Raw genomic sequence first — 20,802 nt, 5'->3', positions numbered from 1 at the left:
TCCTAGCAGTGCTATTTCTGGGTCATAGGGTAGATCTATTTTTAATTTTTTGAGGAACCTCTACACTGTTTTCCAGAGCGGCTGCACCAGTTTGCATTCCCACCAAAATTGGCAAAGATAAAGTTAAGCTTTCACTTTTTGCAGATGACATGACATTATACATGGAAAACCCGATAGACTCCACCAAAAGTCTCCTAGAACCGATACATGAATTCAGCAAAGTTGCAGGATACAAAATCAATGTACAAAAATCAGTTGCGTTCTTATACACTAATAATGAAGCAACAGAAAGACAAATAAAGAAACTGATCCCATTCACAATGCACCAAGAAGCATAAAATACCTAGGAATAAACCTAACCAAAGATGTAAAAGATCTGTATGCTGAAATCTATAGAAAGCTTATGAAGGAAATTGAAGATACAAAGAAATGGAAAAACATTCCATGCTCATGGGTTGGAAGAATAAATATTGTTAAAATGTCAATACTACCCAAAGCTATCTACACATTCATTGCAATCCCAATCAAAATTGCACCAGCATTCTCCTCGAAGCTAGAACAAGCAATCCTAAAATTTTTATTCAATATTTTTATTGAAACAGTTGTCCATGGAACCTGAGTGGTCCCCAAACCAATAAGTGAGATGCTGCCATCTTGTGGCATTTTTTTGTAAGGCCAGGTGTGTAATCCAACAGTGAGGAGAGCCCAATAATCAAAATTATAACCATACCTATTACTTTGCACTTTTGTTGTCTTCCTAATTGTAACATAATTTTGTTTCTCCAAATATATTATTAGGAATGAATCAATACAACAACATAAGAAAATAGGTAATAACTGAAGACAAAATAATAAAGTTGCCTCTCCTACTCTTTACTAGTAGTGTATCGCCTTGTCAATTTGCTTAATTTTTCTGGGTCTGAAATTTTCTTATCTGTAAGATGGGGACAATAACACCCATCTCATAGTATTGCTTTAAAGCCAAATTAAAATATATATGTCAAGATCCTGGAAAATTGTGGACATTTGACATGTATTGGTTCCTTACTCCCTTCCCTTCTTTCCTGATCCTTTTCCTTTTCTCTATTTCTGAGCTCTTCCCACTGAAGATATCCTAGCCTTCTGTTTTCTGACCGCTTCCCTAAGTATTCTCCCCATTGTTCTTTCAGTTTCCAGGCTCCACCCTATTCCCACCCCCTCGAACACACACACAGAGGGGGTGTCCACATTTAACACACATGGACCCTTACCTTGGTAAGGTAAAGCTCAGTAAGCCTCTCTCCATTATCCAATATGGCTAACCACTCCTCCACTTCAGCATTTGTGCTGTTGTGGGTATTGCAATGCAAAACACCTGCTGGGTTTCACTGAGCAGTTTTCCCATTGCTAATAGCGTTCATTCTATGATCCCATCAGAGTCTGGTCCCCTCAGATTCTATCTCTTACCCCTGACCCTTTCACCTCAACCCTGGGACACCTGACACACATACATCTCCCTCTCTGGCCCCATTTCGCACCATTCTCTCACCTTACTCACTCTGCTTTGTCCACTGGCCTCCTCCCTTTTGCTGCTCCCTTTGCCCTAACGGCTCTCCTAGAAAACCACATGGTTTGCTCCCCTACTTCTACAATTTTCTTCTCAAATATCACTTTATCAGAGAAGGCTTCCTTGATAGTCTGTATAACTATATAAAATAACACAAACACACAAAGTCCCAGTAACTGTCCATCCCCCTTATCCTGCTTAGTTTTGATTTGTAGCACGTCTTACCACTCATCATGTTGCTATAAAGGTGAAGGAGCTGGTAGCTTCTTAAAGTGTTCTTGTATGGGAGGGCAAGGTTCACTTGGTGGGGCATTGGTTCCTCCATAGGGGATTGTTCCAGGAAGCATTAATTATGTATGTTGGCTGGGGATAACACATGTTAAATAAATCTGTGGAAACGTATTTTTCATTCTTGCTGCTCTTACTCCTCAGCACTTTGTCTCTCTTCCCCTTCATATATTTTAGGATTCCTGCTTCTTCTGGTTTCATCTGATTTGTGTTTTTCATTTATGGTAGGAATCCTAAACCCAGAGTGCATGGAAAGGCTTCAAAAGGACACATGAATAACTTGAAATTATTGGCAAGATTTTGAGGGTATGTTTGTTTTCTAGGGCAAAGGTCTATGACATTGATCAAATGCAAGGAGTCTATGACTTCCCCCACCTAAAAGATGAAAAACCATAACTGTACAGATGACAGCTGAATATTCCCCTATCTTAATATGCATAATACTTAAACATTGTTTAATACTGTCTTTCTCAATAGCTTAAGCACCAAGAGTAAAGAGATAGTATTTATTATTACAGTGCCTAGTGTACTGGCTGGCACCTAACTAATGCTCAATAAATACTTGTTGAATGAATGAAGACTCCATGGTGATAAAAAGCCTATTAGTCATTCTGTCCATAACCTTCATTGAACAAGTCTTGTTCTGGAGCTAGGGTGTCTCTTGACAGATCCAGTTAGATTTTGTTCTGCATCTAGAGATAAGGGAAGAGTTATCCTACTAAAACATGCAAATCTCACTTTTAACATAAAAGAGCCAGTCATAGTACACACTGTAAGAAAGGTTGAGTAAAGATGAAATAGCCAGTTGAGCATCAGAAATGGAACAGTAAAAAGGAAGTTAGGTGGAGTGAAATTCAGAAAGAGGTAGCTCCGTAACTAGAACTCAAAGAGTTGATAAACCTGGCAAGAATCAGATTTGTCCAGTTAAATTCAAAAACAAAAATTTGGGCATACATTCAAAATCACCAGTCCCATCATTAACGACAAAAAGAAGTTGAAAAACAAGTTGGTTGAGGTTTATATTTCTAATAGATGAGGTGTAATGAAAGGGACTTCTGGCATCTGTGTACTTAGTTTTAACTTTTATATTAAAAAAAAAACAACAACACTCTGACTCAGGTAGTTAAATTGCATTTGGGGAGTGCGTGCGTGTGTGTGTGTGTGTGTGTGCATATTTTATAAATTTTTATATTTAACAGATTTTAAAGAGCTTCACAGATACCTTAGCAGTAAGTCCTCTTAGTTTGTAGACCTGTTTTTCAGGCAACAGCATCCTTCACAGTAAATAAGGGACTGCAACAACAGTTTCGAAAGAGTAATTGGTTGGCTCTGCTTCCATTCATTCTGCAGGAAAGCCAAACTTCCTTATTTTCTCCCAAATGGTTTTGTGAAGTCCCAAGTGCCCCTCCAGAACAGTTGTCTTCACTGCCATTTTCTTCCTGACTGCCCCAGCTCTGGCTCTCTGTAGAAACCCCTCTTGTTCTGTTGAGGCTTAAAGGGCAGGCAGGCCTCTGATAGCTGCCCAAAGAACTCAGCAGTTGCTGGTGCCCACACAGGACTGCCCCAAGGCAACTGAGATCTTGTGCTGAAGCTTTTCTTCCTAAATAGTTGTGGTGATTTTCACCATCTCTTGTCATTGCCAGAATCACCGGGGCCAACTCAGGCTCTGTTGAAACCACCTGGTGTTCCAATTCTACCAAAAAAAAAAATTTTAACAGCAACTCCTATGCTTTGTGATATTTTATTTTTAGCAAACTTCTAATTTTAGTTATAGATTAAAAAACAAAAATAGTTGTAGATTTACAGAAAAGTTGCAACCGCAGAAAGTTATATGCCCCACACAGTTTTCCCTATTATTTTGTTTTTTTGTTTGTGCTTTTGTTTTTTAAGTTTATTTTGAGAGAGAGAGAGAGAGAGAGAGAGAGAGAGAGAGGAAGGGAAGGGCAGAGAGAAAGGGAGAGACAGAGAATACTTAGCAGGCTCCATGCTGTCACTCTCAGTGCAGAGCCTGATGCGGGCTGGGCTCAATCTTACAAACCGTGATATCATGACCTGAGCTGAGATCAAGAGTCCAACGCTTAATTGACTGAGCCACCCAGGCACTCCACAGTTTTCCCTATTATTAACATCTTACATTACTATGGAACATGTCATACTTAATGAACCAATATTAATATGTTACTATTAACTAAAGTCCCAATGTTATTCAGATTTCCTTAGTTTTTATCTAACATCCTTTAGCTGGCCAAAGAGCCCATCCATGAAACTACATTTGTTTGTTTATTTACTTAAATTTTCTTTAAAATTTTTTTAAGTAGGCTCCACGCCCAGTGTAGGGCTTGAACTCACAACCCTGAGATCAAGAGTCAGATGCTCTACCAACTAAGCCAGCCAGGCACCTTTATTTATTATTTTTTTGTGTGCATTTATTTAACTAATCTCTACCCCCAACTTGGGGCTCAAACTCACAACCCCAAGATCAAGAGTCGCATGCTTCTCCAACTGAGTCAGCCAGGCGTCCCAAGACAATACATTACATTTAGTCATCATATCTCCTTAGGCTCCTCTTGGCTGTGACAGTTTCTCAGACTTCTGTTTTTATGACTTCAGCAATTTGAGGGACACTGGTAGGGGCATTTTGTAGAATGGCCCTCAGCTGGGATTTCTCTAATGTTTTTCTCATGATTATATTGGGGTTATGTGTTTTGGAAAGGAAAACCATTCTCATTACAGGCCATTCTCATTACATCCTATCAAGGGTACATACTGTCAACATGACATCACTGTGGATGTTAACCTTGATCCTTTAGCTGAGATAGTGTTTGTCAAGTTTCTCCACTGCAAAGTTTCTCTTTCTCATCTTCCCCCCACCACACCTTTCCATAGTATTCTCTTTGAAAGTAAGTCAATATGCATAGTCCACACTTAACAAGCAAAGAGCTATGCTTAGACTCCTTATTCAATTATTTATGTATATAAGTATAACTTCATGGATATTCAGTTTATACTTTGAGTTATAATCCAATACTAATTTATATTCTCAACCCGTGTAAGTCATTCTTTTTCACAAAGATACTGGTCTTGGGAATTGGAATTTTAAGATCTGGGTTTGCAAGATGCAGCTCTGTCACCCATATCAACAGACGATTTTGCTGAAGGAATTAGGGTAATTTAAGTAGAGATTTTTTTGTTTCTGAAAACAGAGATTGATTTATGTGATGTGAAATACTCAATTACAAGTCACTGGTTTTCTTCTGCTCTTGTTCTCTAATTGAAATGATGCCCCAAATCTTTTTAATTACAATATATAATATTAAAATTTCTAATGAAAGTTCAAAAGACTAAGTTTTCTACATGGCTCTTGCTAATGATAGTGAATTATCAGCAGAGCAGTAAACAAAATATATTCACATTCTCAAGTGACTTTTACTAAAGGGGAGCAATGAGAGGGTTACACTCACAGGACTGATTTAAAAGCTACCCCTTTGGACAGCAGCGACTAGTTTTACTCTAAATTCTTCATCAGGCACCAATGCAGGAAAAAGGAAAGGTGCAAGTGTTTATTTTCATTGTTTTTTTAATGTTTATTTTTGAGAGCGGGAGTGGGGGAGGGGCAGAGAGAGAGGGGCTGAGAGGATCCCAAGCGGGCTCTGCGCTGACAGCAGCAAGGCCCATGGGGGGCTCAAACTCACACACCGTGAGATCATGACCTGAACCGAAGTCGCTCAACCGACTGCACCACCCAGGCATCCCCAGTACTTATCTTTTAATGCAGAGAATGTCTCTCGGCACCCCCCACAATTCGGAGTTGTAAAGAGAACTTTCATTAGTTATAAAAGTACAAGTTGAGGGGCGCCCGGGTGGCTCAGCCGGTTGAGCTTCCGGCTCTTGATTCTGGCTCGGGTCACGATCTCAGGGTCCTGGATCAGGCCCCTCAACAGTCTACGCCCTGAAATGTGGAGCCTGCTTAGGCGTCTCTTGCTCGCTCGCACTCTCTCCCTCCACCCCTCTCCCCTGCTGGTGTTTGCGCTCTCGCTCTCTCTCTCTCTCCCGCAAACGAAAAAACAGGACAAGTTGAGAAAGGGGAGGAAAGCTGAAGAGAATCATCAAGAACACCTGCCAAGTGCCCTCTTATCACTGGAAGCTCAGGCTAATTATTCCTCTCATTTTGTTCCTCTCTCCTAAGAATGTGGACTCTTTTCTTGGTCAAGAGAGCCCGGTGGCGGCAAGACGGAGGTGGGACGGGGCTGAGGCATTTGCGCCTGCCTCCCACCCGCCTCTCCCCTCCGCAAACTCTGACACCTGTGGCATTAGCTCAAAACCAGACTAGGTGCGAGGTCGGAGGAATCCCTGACCTTCTCCAACAGCTCACTCACAATGGGCCGCCCCAAATAGGTGAGCTGTTGAGAGTGAGCCGCGGCGGCAAGAGCCCTGGACTCTGGCATTACCAGACTTTAAGCTAGCACTTATTGAACACTTTCTGTGTGCTCGGCTCTCTTTGCTAGTGTTTTCATGTGATTTTGTTATTTGAGAGAGAGGGGGGAGAGAGAGAGAGAGAGAGATCAGGGGAGAGGGGCAGAGGGAGAGAAAGAATCCTAAGCAGGCTTGGGGCTTGATCACAAAACGCGGGGATCATGACCTGGGCCCAAATCAAGAGTCCAGTGCTCAACCCACTGAGCCACCCAGGCGCCCCTTCATGCTTTTCCAAACAAATTGAGGTGGGTCCTATGACCCACAACCCTGTGAGGGAGCTGAGGAAAACCCAGTTACGTGCCCATGTTCACACAGGTCAAACCCCGTTCCCTCGAATCCAAAGTCTACTCCCGCTAACCACCCCTGGCCTCTGGCCCCACCTCCGTCACCTCCCGTCTTCTCAGTCGCTTCATTAATAAAAACGAGGTGGTTGGCCGAGATGATCTCTAGGAGTCATTCCAGTAGGGCGGTTTTACCGGTTTAGGAACGAGGAAGGAAAACCAAGGTCTTCCCTTCAAAACAAGTGTCAAATCGCAGCGAACGCGCGCGTTTCCATTCCGTGCGTGTCGAAAGCACCCTCAGCCCCGGCCTGGGGTCCTGGGGTCCCCGGCGCGGCTGCTCGCAAGGGCTCACGGGCCCCCGCCCGCATGCGCAATGGTCCCGGCGTGCGGCGTCCCTTCGCACACTGCCAGACTCGCGCCCGCTTCCAGTCCCTAAAGGAGGCCGAGGGGGCGTGGGCGCCTCCGACCCCCGCAGACCGTTGGCCCTTCAGCTAGTGCCCTAGCAGAGCTTCCCTTGCCGCCCTTCCTCTCCCCTCCTCCCCGGCTCTAGTCCCAACACCCTAACTCCGAGTCGGGGAGGGGGGGAGGAGTCCTCCAGCGCGACGCCCGGGGGCCTCCTTCTGGCCTAGAAGTCGGCCCGCCCCAGGGGCGTGAGGAGGGGGCGGGGCTGAGGACTTGGGGACTTCGGACTCCCGCCCCTAAACTGCCTTTGCCAGAGCCAAGCGGGCAGCCTAGTCTGGCCTGGAGCGAGCCATGACCGCTCTGCGGGGCCTCTGGCCCGAGGTGCAGGACAACTGCACCTCGCTGGGGCTTATGCTGTTGCTGGTATTGTTCATGGGGCTGGCCCGCGTGGTCACCCGGCAGCAGCTGCACAGGTTCACGATGATCCACACCTTCGTCTTGGAGTTTCTGGCCACCTTCCAGCTCTGCTGCTGCACCCATGAGCTGCAACTGCTGAGCGAGCAGGAACCCGCGCACCCCACCTGGCCGCTGACGCTAGTGTACTTCTTCTCGTTGGTGCATGGCCTGACCCTGGTGGGCACCTCTAGCAACCCGTGTGGCGTGATGATGCAGATGTTGCTGGGGGGAATGTCCTCCGAGACGGGTGCCCTTAGGCTGTCGGCTCAGCTGATTGGTGCCCTGTGCAGCAGGTACTGCGTAAGCGTCCTGTGGAGCCTGGGGCTGAGCAAGTATCACCTCGACGAGAGGAGCTTGGCTTGCAGGAATCCCATTCAAGTGGACTTGCCCAAAGCGATCATCACGGAGGCCATCTGCTCCTTTATTTTCCACAGCGCTTTGCTGCACTTCCAGGAGGTCCGAACCAAGCTTCGTATCCACCTGCTGGCAGCAATCATCACCTTTTTGGTCTACACAGGTTTGTTATTCCCACAAAACACATGGCATGTCCGGAGCCTCTATGACCTGAGGCTCTAAGTTCATTACCAAGGTACATTTGAAAGTCCTACACATCTGCGATGTCAATATTGGTATCTCCATTATTCTGACCATTTTGCAGCGTGTTCTTTACCAGTAGTGCAGACATCTAGATCCTCCATTCAGGAGCCATTACTGTGCTGAAACTGAGATCTTGTGAGATATTGCCAAGGGCTCAAATATCCTACGAAGGGATTGTTTTAATGGTAGAGAAGAAAGATAACTTATCAGCTACCTCTTCCCTCATGCCAACCTGACACTCTGACTGAAAAATGATCGTGAGTTTAAATAGCTCCTTCCAATTTAAAGCACAGGCTACATGACTGGTTAGTAGTCAGAGGGAGGAGTAGAAGTTCTGTAGTTTTTAGTTCTTTTTATTTTTTTTAATTTTAATTTTATTTAGTTCTTTTTCTACAGAATTAAAGTCATTTCTTATTTCCTTAACAAGTCATTTTGAGTTATAGAAGAACTTTTAAGTGACCTATAAAGAAAGATGTGTTTTGAAATTAAAACTTGCTTGAAATTAAAGATGCTTTTTAAAAACAAATAACTTGAGAAATCTGTTGATTTCTTGCAACCCATTTGTATACTTTGACAGATGTCAGATGCAGTGGGTAACCTGGATATCCTAAATGGGACAAGAAAATCCAAAAAACAAAATTTTAATGATGAAATGTGTCATTTTAAATGATTACAACAAAGTAGCTTCATTGAGACTATATAAAATGTTTTGGAGACAGGACTCTGATAAAAGGAAATTAGTGGTAAGAGTCTATCTTCTACCCATTGGAACTATGAATAGAAGCAAACCTAAGGATAAGGTCTCCTAAACATTTGCTTGGCTTCCCAGGATAAAAATGAAAGACTTTCCAATCCAGCTTCCCTCCTTTAGATCTAGTACTATACTTTGTGTAGACACAGATGGAAATAAAAGGTATAGAAGAGAGGGAAGCATATATGTATATTTGAGGGGTTGGTGAATAGCTGCTTATTAAAGTTTTAGGTTTTGGCTAAAGAACAAGCATGCCACAAGGAGGAAGAGAATCATCTCTTGCAAAAAGTTATGTCACTGTTTAGCTCTGTATTTATATAATTGTGTATCCTGAAGTTTTCCAGATAATCCCAACATAAAACTAGAGTTGAGAACCACTGCTCTCATCCAGACTTGTGCTGGCCAATTTGGAAGGCACTAACCACATGTGTTTATTTAGATTTAAATTAACTAAAATTAAATATTCAGTTCCTCAGCTACAGTAGCCACATTTCAAGTGGTCAGTGGCTAGTGGGTTAAGTATTGAGAGCACTGGAGACTGTTTGCAGGGGTAGAACCTAATAGACAACTATGAATTACTACTGTTACAGAAATTGATCTATTGTTATCTTTCTTTTCTGCCAATATAAGGGAGATAAGAATATTCATCAGGCAATATACCAAGAATACAGGAAATATATATGAGTTATCTTAGTTAATCCTTAGAAAAACTCACTGATGGATATATTATTCCCATTTTAAGTAAAGTGAGGCTCACAAAAGTGAAATGTCTTATCCAAGGTCACACAGCTAGAATGTGCTGGAATCATGGTACTGACATTAAAGGTTATACTCATTTCATTATCAGCATTCCTACACTGCATTCCTCAAAAGTAACAAAAATATGTACATACAATTGAACATTCTTCAGCCATAAAAAGGAATTAAGTTCTGATAAATACTGTGACATGAATCAACCCTGAAAACATTATGCTAAGTTGAATAAGCCAGACACAAAAGGACAAATGTTGCAGGACTGCACTTATAAAGAAATCCAGAATAGGCAAATTCTCGATAGCCAGAGAGTATAGCCAGAAAGTATAACAGAGGTCACTAGGGACTAGGGGACAGAGGAATAGGGACTTTCTTTAATGGGTACCGATTTCCTATTTGGGGTGATGGAAACGTTGTGGAAATAATGGTGATAGTTGAACATTGTGAATGTAATTATTGCCACTGGATATACACTTAAAATGGTTAAAATGGTATGTTTTATGCCATACGTATTTCACCGTAATTAAAACAATTTAAGTTACAAAAAGATTCTGTTGGCAAATAAGTTTGGCAAACACTGGATTAAACAGATTTTCTAATATTAAGACTTTAAAGAGCCTTTACTGCTCTGTATACACTGCTGTATATTGTGGAACTCCAAAAGGAGAATATGGAAGTTTTTCAAACTTATGGAATCATTTTGTCTAGGAGTATGTAGCAGAAGAGAATACACTTTGGGTGTTGCTATACTAAGCCATTTCACTCTCCATTATTTTCTATGTATATGACATAACTTTAGACCAAAGTTGTTCCAGATGGAATGAACTGTCTTGGGACTGGTTGAGTTTCTGTTTTATCAGGCAGAAGTGAGGCTTTTGTAGGAAGGATTTAAGAAAGGATAGGGAAGGAAAGCCAGGGGAAGGGTCAGCTAAGTCAGGTCTCATTACAAGCTTGATATGTCTTTTAACTTCTAAGATACTATTGGTACTGATTTGACGTAGTTGCATGCTGGGATGTTTCTTTAATCACTTGTACTTTGAGAGCACTGAGAAGTCACCAGTACAGGTCGCATCAAGGTAACTGGTTTTGTATTTTAAGATTACAGAACATAACAGTCCAGCAACATGGCCCAGGCTCCTCCAACAGCCAGTGACCATGTGTCTGGTTCTCTATTTATTGATTTAGCACCCTCGACTTTTGATGTGCACATGGAGGCCATTGATGTTATTACCACTTAACATGTATTCATTGTCTTCCCAAATAAAGTAAAACAAAAATGCTATGTGATTTATTAACATATTAGAGCTATAAAACTATTAATGTAAATTTCAAGCAAATCTTCCTTAATTTTGATTTTGGGAGAATTTAGTTCAATGAACAGGATAAGACAGAGGTGCATTCATTGTGTAATTACAGTTGACCCTTAAGCAATGCAGGGGTGAGGGGCACTGACCCCCTACACAGTAAAAAATCCATGTATGACTTTGATTCCCCCCAAAATTAATAGCCTACTGTTGACTGGAAGCCTTAACCATTAACAGTTGATTAACATGTATTTTGTATGTTATATGTACTATATACTATACTGTTATAATAAAGTAAGCTAGAGAAAAACGTTAAGAAAATCATGAGGAAAATATGTTTACATTACTGTACTGTATTTGTCAAAAAAATCTGCATATTAGTGGACCCATGCATTTCAAACCCATGTTGTCCCAGGGTCAACTGTAATTAGACATTGAAAAAAAATCTGGTATTTTACACGTCTAAGTTGTCTTTATTACTGCACCTTTTCATTTCCTTTGTAGAATTTTTAATTATATACTTGTTTCCAGAGCTCTTCCTCCACCAGACAGAAAGCTTTATGAATACAGAAACTAAAATTGTTTTATTCATTATAACATATAACCAGGTCTTAACATTGTGTCACCTGTTACAAATAAATAGTATTTTTGGAATGAGTGAATGAATGAATTAGCAAATACTCTATTCACATTAAAAAATAATGCAGAAGAAATAATATATATCTGGTATTTTATATTTTACACCTAAGGGCTTTAAAATTGGCCTAATACATTGTTTGAATAATTCGTAGTATTTTTAATTCATTTCATTACTACATTCAGGAGTTTTTGGTATCCTTCTAAATGATGAAGAATATAGGTAAGGTTATTTGTCAAAGGAGAAGGGAACTAAGTCCTTTACATGTGTTTGCTTTCAATACAATAACCATATGAAATAAGTGCTAAATTACAAATGAAAAACTGCTCCAAAGAAAGGTCCAAAACATTTATTAATATAGTGGCTAAGGGCACAGGTTTGGAGTTGTACTATGCCCTTAGAAGAGATGCTTAATTTAGGCCTGCTTCCTCATCTTTTAAATGGAGAATAATAGCATCTATCTCTTGGGACCATTATGAGGAATATAAATAATGTGTTTTAAGTTCTTAGCATAGTACCTGGCACAAATATTCTGGTCACTGGAAAGGGCTAGCCTCCACTGTAAATTAGTTCATTGACATTCTGGCTTATACATGAGTCTTGTGATTGTAATTAGTGTCATCCTGTCATAGAGAATTTGATTCCCTTTAGGAGTATTGAGAAACGTTAGCATCTAGAATTGCCAGATTTGTAACTTGGACTTTGACACAGTCTTTAACTGTGGTAATTTCACCAAGTTTGTGCTGTCCTGTAAGACTCTGGGCCATCAGCCAGCTCTATCTTCCCATTGATACCTCTTCTTCAATATATATTTATTATGACTTCTCCCCTTCAGATGTCAATAAATAGTAACATTTTTCAAAGCCATTTTGTTAGTCCTGTGCCTGATGAATTCACATTTAATTACACAATGCTTGAATGTGTTTGTTCTTTTTGTAAAACATTGAAACACTACCGATGAGACTAAAAGTGCCTTTTGACTGCCACCATCCATGCCTGTCCCCTCTCCCTCCTTGCTTGCTCTTCCCACAAGGATAGTCCTCTGCACATGCATGTGTGTATGTCTTTCCAAACTCTTTATGTGATTTATTATACACACAGATAAGACCCTATATAAACTATTGTTTTATGTATGTTCATGTTAATGTAAAAGGTATGGTGCCTTTTTGCAGTTTACTTTTTTTGGTGGTGGTCGTTTAGTGGTATCTTGGAGATCTACCAGTGTTAAGTAGTAAAGAGATTTCTCTCATTATTTCAAAATACTGAATGTAATTCCAAATTATGAAGCTTGCTTATTTAGCTACCTTCTTATGAATGGACACTCAGGTTTCCCCCAGTTCTTTGCTACTATAAACAACGTTGTGTATGTCTACTTGTAAACAAGTATCAGTAGTTCTCTACAACAGCAGTTTTCAGCAGGAAAACTCCCCAGGCAACACTCAGCAATGTCTGGACACATTTTTAAATGTTACAATGGTGGGGGAGATGGATGTGCTGGCATCTAGTGGGTAAAGACCAAGGATGCTGCTGAACATCCCACAATGCATACGACAGCCCCATGCAACAAGAGGTATATAGTCTAAAGTGTCAAAGCCAAAGGCACATGTTTTGGGCTTTTGTTGACACAGAACCTGCTCCTGATAAAGAATTTCTGTATCAGTTAACTATTGCTTAAAATCATAATTTATTGTTTTTCATGATTCTGTGGATTAGATGGAAATCCCTCTGAGATCTTATAGCTGGGCAGTTGGCAGTGCTAGAAGAACCCAGGTAACCTCACTCGTGTCCAGCAGTCGGTGGCAACTGTCAGCTAAGGTGCCTCAGTTATACTCCATGTGGATTCTTATCCTCCAGCCGCCTAGACCAGCTTACTTACATGGTCAGGGCACTGTTCCAAGAGAGCAAAAAGTGGAAGCTGATGGATTTACTGAGACCTGTAATTCACTCAGCGTCACTCGTCATGTTCAGAATTAGCACAGCATCACTTCTGCTACATTCTGTTTGTCAATGCAAGTTGAAAGCCAGTCCATATTCAAGAGAGGGGAATAGACTTTACCTCTTGGTAGGAGGAGCAGCTTCACCACGTCACATTCAATAGAATTAGACATGTGAGGATTAGAAGATAAGGAGAGTGAAGTAGTTTGAATTTTAGGATGGCAGAAGACTGATAGATCGTGTTCTTGGACTTAATGGAAATAACAAAGACCTAATGGGAACACCAAAGTGAGCTAATTATGAGGGTGGTGGTTTTCTATTTTATTGATCCATGTCTTAAAAAAAAAAATCACAGGTCACTAATATTATAATAGCTTATATTACATGGTATTGTAAAGACCTGTGTAAGTCAGTATCTTTTTACCCATAATGTCTAGTATATAGGAACTCAATTTTTTTATTGAACTGAATTGACAATCCTGTTGGTGCTTGGCAGTTGCAGGTCTAACATTCCGGGATTGACGATTCAAGAATGATTCTGAAGGTCCATGACATGGTGTCATTTAGAATTGCTGAGACGTGAATATGAATCATGCTGTGAGGCTGGTGTGCTAGGAAAAACTCTTAGCCACGGAGTGAACTTAGTTCACTGGTCAATGTGTTCATCTTGACATGGCTTGTTTTCAGCCTTATCAAGTATGAAATCTCATTAGTGAAATCTTATGAAAGGGTCACTTAGTTTCTAATTTTACTGCATTTTATAAAGGCAACATACTCTAGTGGCACATGGCAGGGTAAAATTTGTGAAGATCTTGGGATCTGTCTCTGTGGCTGAGTCAGAGGCAGATGTGTGTGCCCAAGCTTCCACATGGAAGAAGCAACAGAAATGTCATTGTCTCAGGAATATTCTTAGAGTGTGTTCTGAAAAGCTGAGCCACAGGTCTGGTACCACCAGACAGGAAGTCCAGCCTCCTCTGCTTTTTCTCACTTGCTTGTGAGGCCAGCCAGAAGTATAAACTCCTAGGCCCCATGTCAGAGGACCTGGGTGTAGAGCTGTACCATGAATCCTGAAAAGCAATCAACAGTTAGAATTTGTGCTTATCTTTCCCAGCTGTACACGACCACTCTTTTTATTTAAAAAAATTTAGTAACCACTTTATTCACATGCCATTCACAGTCCCTTCTTCAGGGTTCTCTCTGTTGAGAAGTAAAAACAGAGTCAATGATAACGCTTTGGTCCATTTTACTTTTGTTTTAAACACAAAGATATACTTAAGTCCAAGAGGATTCTGGGGCATTGTATCCATTTTAAATGTATTTTCATTTTATTTTCATTATTATTCATTCATTTAAATTGGTGAATGTTAAGATGGGCAGCCAAGTCTCCCATTTCATAAACTTGTAGGAACAATAATAGAGTAGATTAACTTTCAATGTGCATTCTGTAATACATAGGAAAAGCACTGGATTAAAACTCTTATGTCCTTTTTTAATACCTGGCATATTATCATCTATAATCTATTTTTATACTCTATAATATGCACGGTGGTTCTGCAAAGGAAGATTATAGCATAAGAATACTTAAACACCTAAAACAAAGTAGTTGTATCTAGTAACCCCTTTATTTCTAGTTACATGAAAATGTAAAATATATGGTTTGGTATCACTCTGCTTAAAATGTATTACAGGAGGAAGTCTAACAGGAGCTGTATTTAATCCAGCTTTGGCACTTTCACTACATTTGAAGTGTTTTGATGAAGCATTCCTTCGATTTTTTATAGTATATTGGCTCGCTCCTTCTTTAGGTAAGCATATTTTTATGAATATGATTAAAAGATTAAGGTATCTTAAAATACGATAGGAAGTATCACTGTAACATGTCAATTACCAAAGCCAGAGTATGTACAAAAAGAAAATGAAAAAGGTAGTTAACATACCTGAAATAACACTTTATGTGTACGGTATCCTTTAGAACTTTTTATCTTCAAAGAAACAAAATTACGTAGTTAAGGGTAGTCCGTTCCATGCATGATACCACCTTAAGAAACCCTCAGATATATGGGCCAAAAAGTGAGTCATTCCTTCCATTAAGAAAATAATTTTTCTGGGGCGCCTGGGTGGCTCCGTCGGTTGGGCATCCAACTTCAGCTCAGGTCATGTTCTCGCCATTCGGGAGTTCCAGCCCCACATCGGACTCTGTGCTGACAGCTCAGAGCCTGGAGCCTGCTTCAGATTCTGTGTCTCCCTCTCTCTCTGCCCCTCCCCCGCTCACACTCTGTCTCTGTCTCTGTCTCTCTCAAAAATAAATAAAACATTAAAAAAAATTTTTGTTTTTTAAAATAATTTTTCAAGAGTGCCTGGCTGGTTCGGTCTGTAAAGCATGCGACTCTTGATCTTGGGATTGTGAGTTCGAGCCCCACACTGGATGTAGAGATTACTTAAAAAAACAAAAAAAAAACAAAAAAAACAAAAACGCCTTTCTTTCGTGCTAAAGGAATTTTTTTTTTTCCAAATTTGACTCATTTTGCAGAAGAGCATCTCATGAAACAATGGATACCTGTAATAAATATAGTTTTAAAATTATCCACAAATTGTATTCCTGTTATTACTATCTGGATCAGTTATATAAAACAGATATATAAAAACAGATATGTAAGATATATAAAAAACAGATATATAAAACAGGTGTATAAGTTATCAGCATTTCTTGATTTTGTTTCATCATCTCTCTTAAGCCTGATTATAAATTGTAACTATAAATGAATGTGAGGATGCCTGGTCTTTATTATTTCATCCTTCTTTTTGTCCACAGCATTTTTTGTTTCTTATTGCTCATTTCTGTCAAAAAAAAAAAAAAAGAAAGAAAGTTGGGTATATCTAGATGGGAACACTGGCATAATAGGTTTGACTAGCCGTCACACCTGACTCCTCCTGTTCACCTTCCATGCTTTTATTTCACAGTTAGTACCTGTTATGCTCAGTCATGATATTTGTGGACCTAAACATGAAAAATGCCAGAGAAAATCTGTATTTTAAAGTGCTAACAATGGCAGCTGTTGTTCAGTTCTGCAGATTGCTCATGTTTTCCAGTAACTTCTTTAAAATTTTCTCTACTCTTGATTTCAAAAAATTAAAAAGGTCATTGAAGTTCATGAAGCTATAAAGGTCACTAATTGGATAGGTCTACTGATAGTTTTTGTTTGGAAATATTCTCTTAAAATGTCATATTTACAATCCACATGTATTATTAATGTTATATATTTGTTATTGTGCTCTAACTACTATGTTAACAGTAGGCCTATGACTAAAGAATTATTTCATCCCTTACTTGGAAGAATACTAAAAAGTAGTGCTTTCCAAAATAATTTTTAAAAGGAACAAAAATAGAAGTAAATAAAAGGAAAAAAAATCAGAAGTAATGACATTTTCTGTAAAATGGCCATGACTTTTTTCCCCTCCCTCCTTCCTTCCCTCCTTCCCTTCCTTTCTCCCTCTCTCCCTCTCTCTCTCTCTCTCTTTCTTCTTTTTTTAAGTAATCTCTATGCCCAACATGGGGCTTGAACTCACAACCTCAAGATTGAGAGTCACACCCCACTAAGTCAGCCAGGCACCCAATGTTTTTTTTCTTTAATCAATGTTTTCCAGCCTAAATCACTTAATAACTTCTTCCTGGAAGAATATACTAGAAAAAATCTCATGATAGACAAAAAGGAACAGTCACTTTGGACGCTTTAGAAAGTGTACAGACCAGAGAGTAATAGAGTGGGGAAAGACTACATTCTGTTCATGTTACCATAGTCCAAACAGGAAGGTAACATTACTTATAGCCATTACCAAAACATTTTATGGAACCACTTATCCCTCCAAATATCCAAACACCCAAAGAAAAAACACTTTTATTCATTTCTTTCTTCCTATTCAAGGAATCTTTCAAAAATGGCATTGGGGGGCACCTGGGTGACTCAGTCGTTTAAGCGTCTCTTGATTTCGGCTCACGTCATGATCTTAGTTCATGGATTCAAGCCCCACATGGGGCTCTGCACTGACAGCGCGGAGCCTGCTTGGGATTTTCGCTCCCTCTCCCTCTGCCTCTCCCTGGCGGTCTCTCTCTCTCAAAATAAATAAATAAACTTAAAAAAGATCTTATAAAAAGAAATTGGGATTAAACTTTTTAGCAATTCTCTCTAGCTAGCCCTAATTGGCTTGTTGAAAATATACAAAGATTCTTTGTTGGCCTATGGATCTCCTAGCTTTTTTCTAGATAGACTTAACTGAAATTTGTTACAGCTTTTTGTTTGAAGAGGTATGTTCCTATGCTTCTTTAAGAAGTTTAGGAATGGGGCGCCTGGGTGGCGCAGTCGGTTAAGCGTCCGACTTCAGCCAGGTCACGATCTCGCGGTCCGTGAGTTCGAGCCCCGCGTCAGGCTCTGGGCTGATGGCTCAGAGCCTGGAGCCTGTTTCCGATTCTGTGTCTCCCTCTCTCTCTGCCCCTCCCCCGTTCATGCTCTGTCTCTCTCTGTCCCAAAAATAAATAAACGTTGAAAAAAATAATTTTTTTTTAAAAAATAAATAAATAAAAAAAAAGAAGTTTAGGAATGAAGAGCAATACAAGAATCCTTCAATAGATGTGGATAAGAGATATATGTGAATAAATTGCAGTTTTTAGAATACTGAATTCCAGCTCGCTGTTAAATTCTGTCATTCATTGGGGCGCCTGGGTGGCTCAGTCGGTTAAGCGGCTGACTTCAGCTCAGGTCACGATCTCACGGTCAGTGAGTTCAAGCCCCGCATCGGGCTCTGTGCTGACAGCTCAGAGCCTGGAGCCTGTTTCGGATTCTGTGTCTCCCTCTCTCTGACCCTCCCCCGTTCATGCTCTGTCTCAAAAATAAATAAACGTTAAAAAAAAAATTAAAAAAAATAAATTCTGTCATTCATTGAAGTTACATTCCATTGCAAAAAATGGCACCAAATGAAATAAGGTCACAAACTATAAGAAGGATGGGAAAAATAAGAAATTGTCATTTTATGAGAGGCCTTCAAACAGCTAAGAGATGAGGCATCAAGACAAACAAAACCCTGTTAAAGCCACATTAGGCAATGCTATTGAGTGAGACGGAAGAGAGTCATCCCAAGATAGCTTTCCATTCTTGACCAAGCAGGGAGCAAACTATTCTTGGAAGCCATACTCTTTGTTTTTCTTCACAGCAGAGGTACTTATAATTCCTCTAATGGCTCCTGCCATCTTCCCAAAATTAATTTAAAATATTAGAAATGTTTGGGGTGCCTGGGTGGCTTAGTTGGTTAAGCGTCCAACTTTGGCTCAGGTCATGATCTTGTGGTTCGTGGGTTCAAGCCCTGCATCAAGCCCTGCATGGGGCTCCCTGCTGTCAGCATGGAACCTGCTTCCATCCTCGGTCTCCCTCTCTTTCTGCCCCTCCCCTGCTTGCTTGCGTGTTCTCTTTCTCAAAATAAATACTAAAAAAAAAAAATATATATATATATATATATATATATATTAGAAATGTGACAATAATAATGCATATAGAATTCTCTAGTTTACACATTCCATAAAATGAAAATTAGCAAATTCTATTTGCTATGAAACTGAAATTACATTTTGGAAAAAGGTTTAAATATAACAATCTAGCTTTGATTTCATAAAGAAAATGTCAAATTTTGTAGGTCAATTAACATATGGATTTTTTTTTTTCCATTTAAAGCCTTTGGTCGCAAAACAGACTCATTTTTCAACAGTATATTAAGCTATCCATATGCTAGTTAAACCTATGGTTTCCTGTTTTGATCAAACAGGACTAAAATAATATCAATGTGCATGTGACAGAACTCATTCTTAATCTGAGTTTAAGCTAATTCAGAGCTTTAAGCCTAAATATGTTATGATAAAAACATTAATTATTGCAGACTTTCCTTTCAAGACAGTGATGTGAGCCCTGTGACTATCTCCTCCAGCCCTATTCCCTATGGAAAATCAACCAATAGCCACCTGCTAGATTTGCCTGGTGTGACCTCAAAAATAAAGATTTACTAATACATGACTTTTTAAAACATTTTAAATTGTAAATTTTTTTTTAATGTTTATTTATTTTTGAGACAGAGACAGCGCATGAACGGGGGAGGGGCAGAGAGAGAGGGAGACACAGAATCGGAAGCAGGCTCCAGGCTCTGAGCCATCAGCCCAGAGCCCGACACGGGGCTCGAACTCACGGACCATGAGACTGTGACCTGAGCTGAAGTCGGACGCTTAACTGCCTGAGCCACCCAGGCGCCCCTTAAAACATATTTTATATTTAAGGTGTAAAATTTCAGCACTTAAATTTTGTTTTGTGCTTGTTAGAGCTCTAGTAGCTATTAATATTGTGACTGATGAAAAAAGAAGGAGAAAGTCATGTTTGAGCATTCTAAATGAAAACTGAGCACTTTCAGTTGCTCTGTTCTCCCAGTACATGTCTGGGGCATGGAGGGGACACAGTGTTGCCATTTTAGAGAAGAGCAAATGGAGACTCAAGTCCAGAGTTTCTAACTCAGGAGGTCAGTAATAGAGCGAGAACTAGAACTCCAGATCTTTCTATTTATCCTTTTATTCTCCCTACCCCACCATCCCCCCCCCAAAAGAGAGAGAAAGCAGGGGAGGGGCAGAGGGAGAGAGAGAATCTTGAGCAGGCTCCACGCTGAGCCTGACACAGGGCTCGATCCCACGATCCTGGGATCACGGCCTGAGCCAAAATGAAGAGTTGGATGCTCAACGGACTGTGCCACCCAGGCACTCCTATTTATCCTTTCAATTCATTGTTTAGATCCTTCTAGTTTTGCCGAGTACACACTGTTTTTAAGGATTCATGGTTGAAGAAAAATAATGTGAGAATGTTAGCTTAAAAAATATCTACTGGTTTTGGGTGATGGGGATTAAGGAGGGTACTTGTTCAGATGAGCACTGGGTGTTATATGTAAGTAATAAATCACTAAATTCTGTTCCTGAAAACATTATTACACTATATGTTAACTAACTTGGGTTTAAATAAAAATTTTTTAAAAAGTGTTCTTGAACACACACACACACACACACACACACACACACACACACATAAAAAAATATCTAAATGTTTCATGTAGAATTGATGCAGCTAACTCTTTTAAATATAGCTTTCCAAATCTCTATGTATATAATCTTAAATTATAGCCACTGAGTGATTATGAACTTCCTTATAGATTGTTTTTATTTTACTCTATTTTGTCTTTCAGGTATATTGTTGATGATTTTGATGTTCAACTTTTTCCTTCCATGGCTGTATAACAACCATACAATTAATAAAAACGAATAACTATTCCAAAAGACTCAGACTAAGTTACAGGACAGTCAA

The 20,802-nt window shown here is 39.9% G+C and overlaps 2 protein-coding genes across 2 annotated transcripts in view; one reads left to right on the top strand and one right to left on the bottom strand.

Annotated features, from left to right (window-relative positions):
• Positions 1 to 7,341: 7,341 nt before the first annotated feature.
• On the top strand, positions 7,342 to 20,763 carry AQP11 (aquaporin 11). The gene is made up of 3 exons (XM_047071394.1): positions 7,342 to 7,963; positions 15,112 to 15,228; positions 20,684 to 20,763. The coding sequence occupies exons 1-3, from the start codon at positions 7,342 to 7,344 to the stop codon at positions 20,761 to 20,763; spliced, it is 819 nt and encodes a 272-aa protein (XP_046927350.1).
• CLNS1A (chloride nucleotide-sensitive channel 1A) overlaps positions 13,854 to 20,802 on the bottom strand; it is a 38,124-nt gene continuing 31,175 nt past the window's right edge. The window contains exon 7 of the mRNA XM_047071392.1: positions 13,854 to 15,405. The gene's annotated coding sequence lies outside the window, so the exon portion shown is untranslated. The remainder of the gene's footprint in view (positions 15,406 to 20,802) is intronic.

Source organism: Lynx rufus, unplaced genomic scaffold (assembly GCF_022079265.1).
Source record: "Lynx rufus isolate CCGP_SWC_20201006 ecotype Redwood Valley unplaced genomic scaffold, mLynRuf1.p SCAF_9, whole genome shotgun sequence".
NCBI lineage: Eukaryota > Metazoa > Chordata > Mammalia > Carnivora > Felidae > Lynx > Lynx rufus.
Note: the sequence above shows the minus strand (reverse complement) of the source record. Positions and strands in the feature narration are given on the sequence as shown.

Excerpts from the sequence above, each read along its gene's own strand:
- AQP11 (XM_047071394.1), top strand. The coding sequence starts at position 7,342 with ATGACCGCTCTGCGGGGCCTCTGGCCCGAGGTGCAGGACAACTGCACC. Across the intron at positions 7,964-15,111 it reads CACCTTTTTGGTCTACACAG|GAGGAAGTCTAACAGGAGCT; the intron begins GTTTGTTATTCC and ends AATGTATTACAG. Across the intron at positions 15,229-20,683 it reads TTGGCTCGCTCCTTCTTTAG|GTATATTGTTGATGATTTTG; the intron begins GTAAGCATATTT and ends TTTGTCTTTCAG.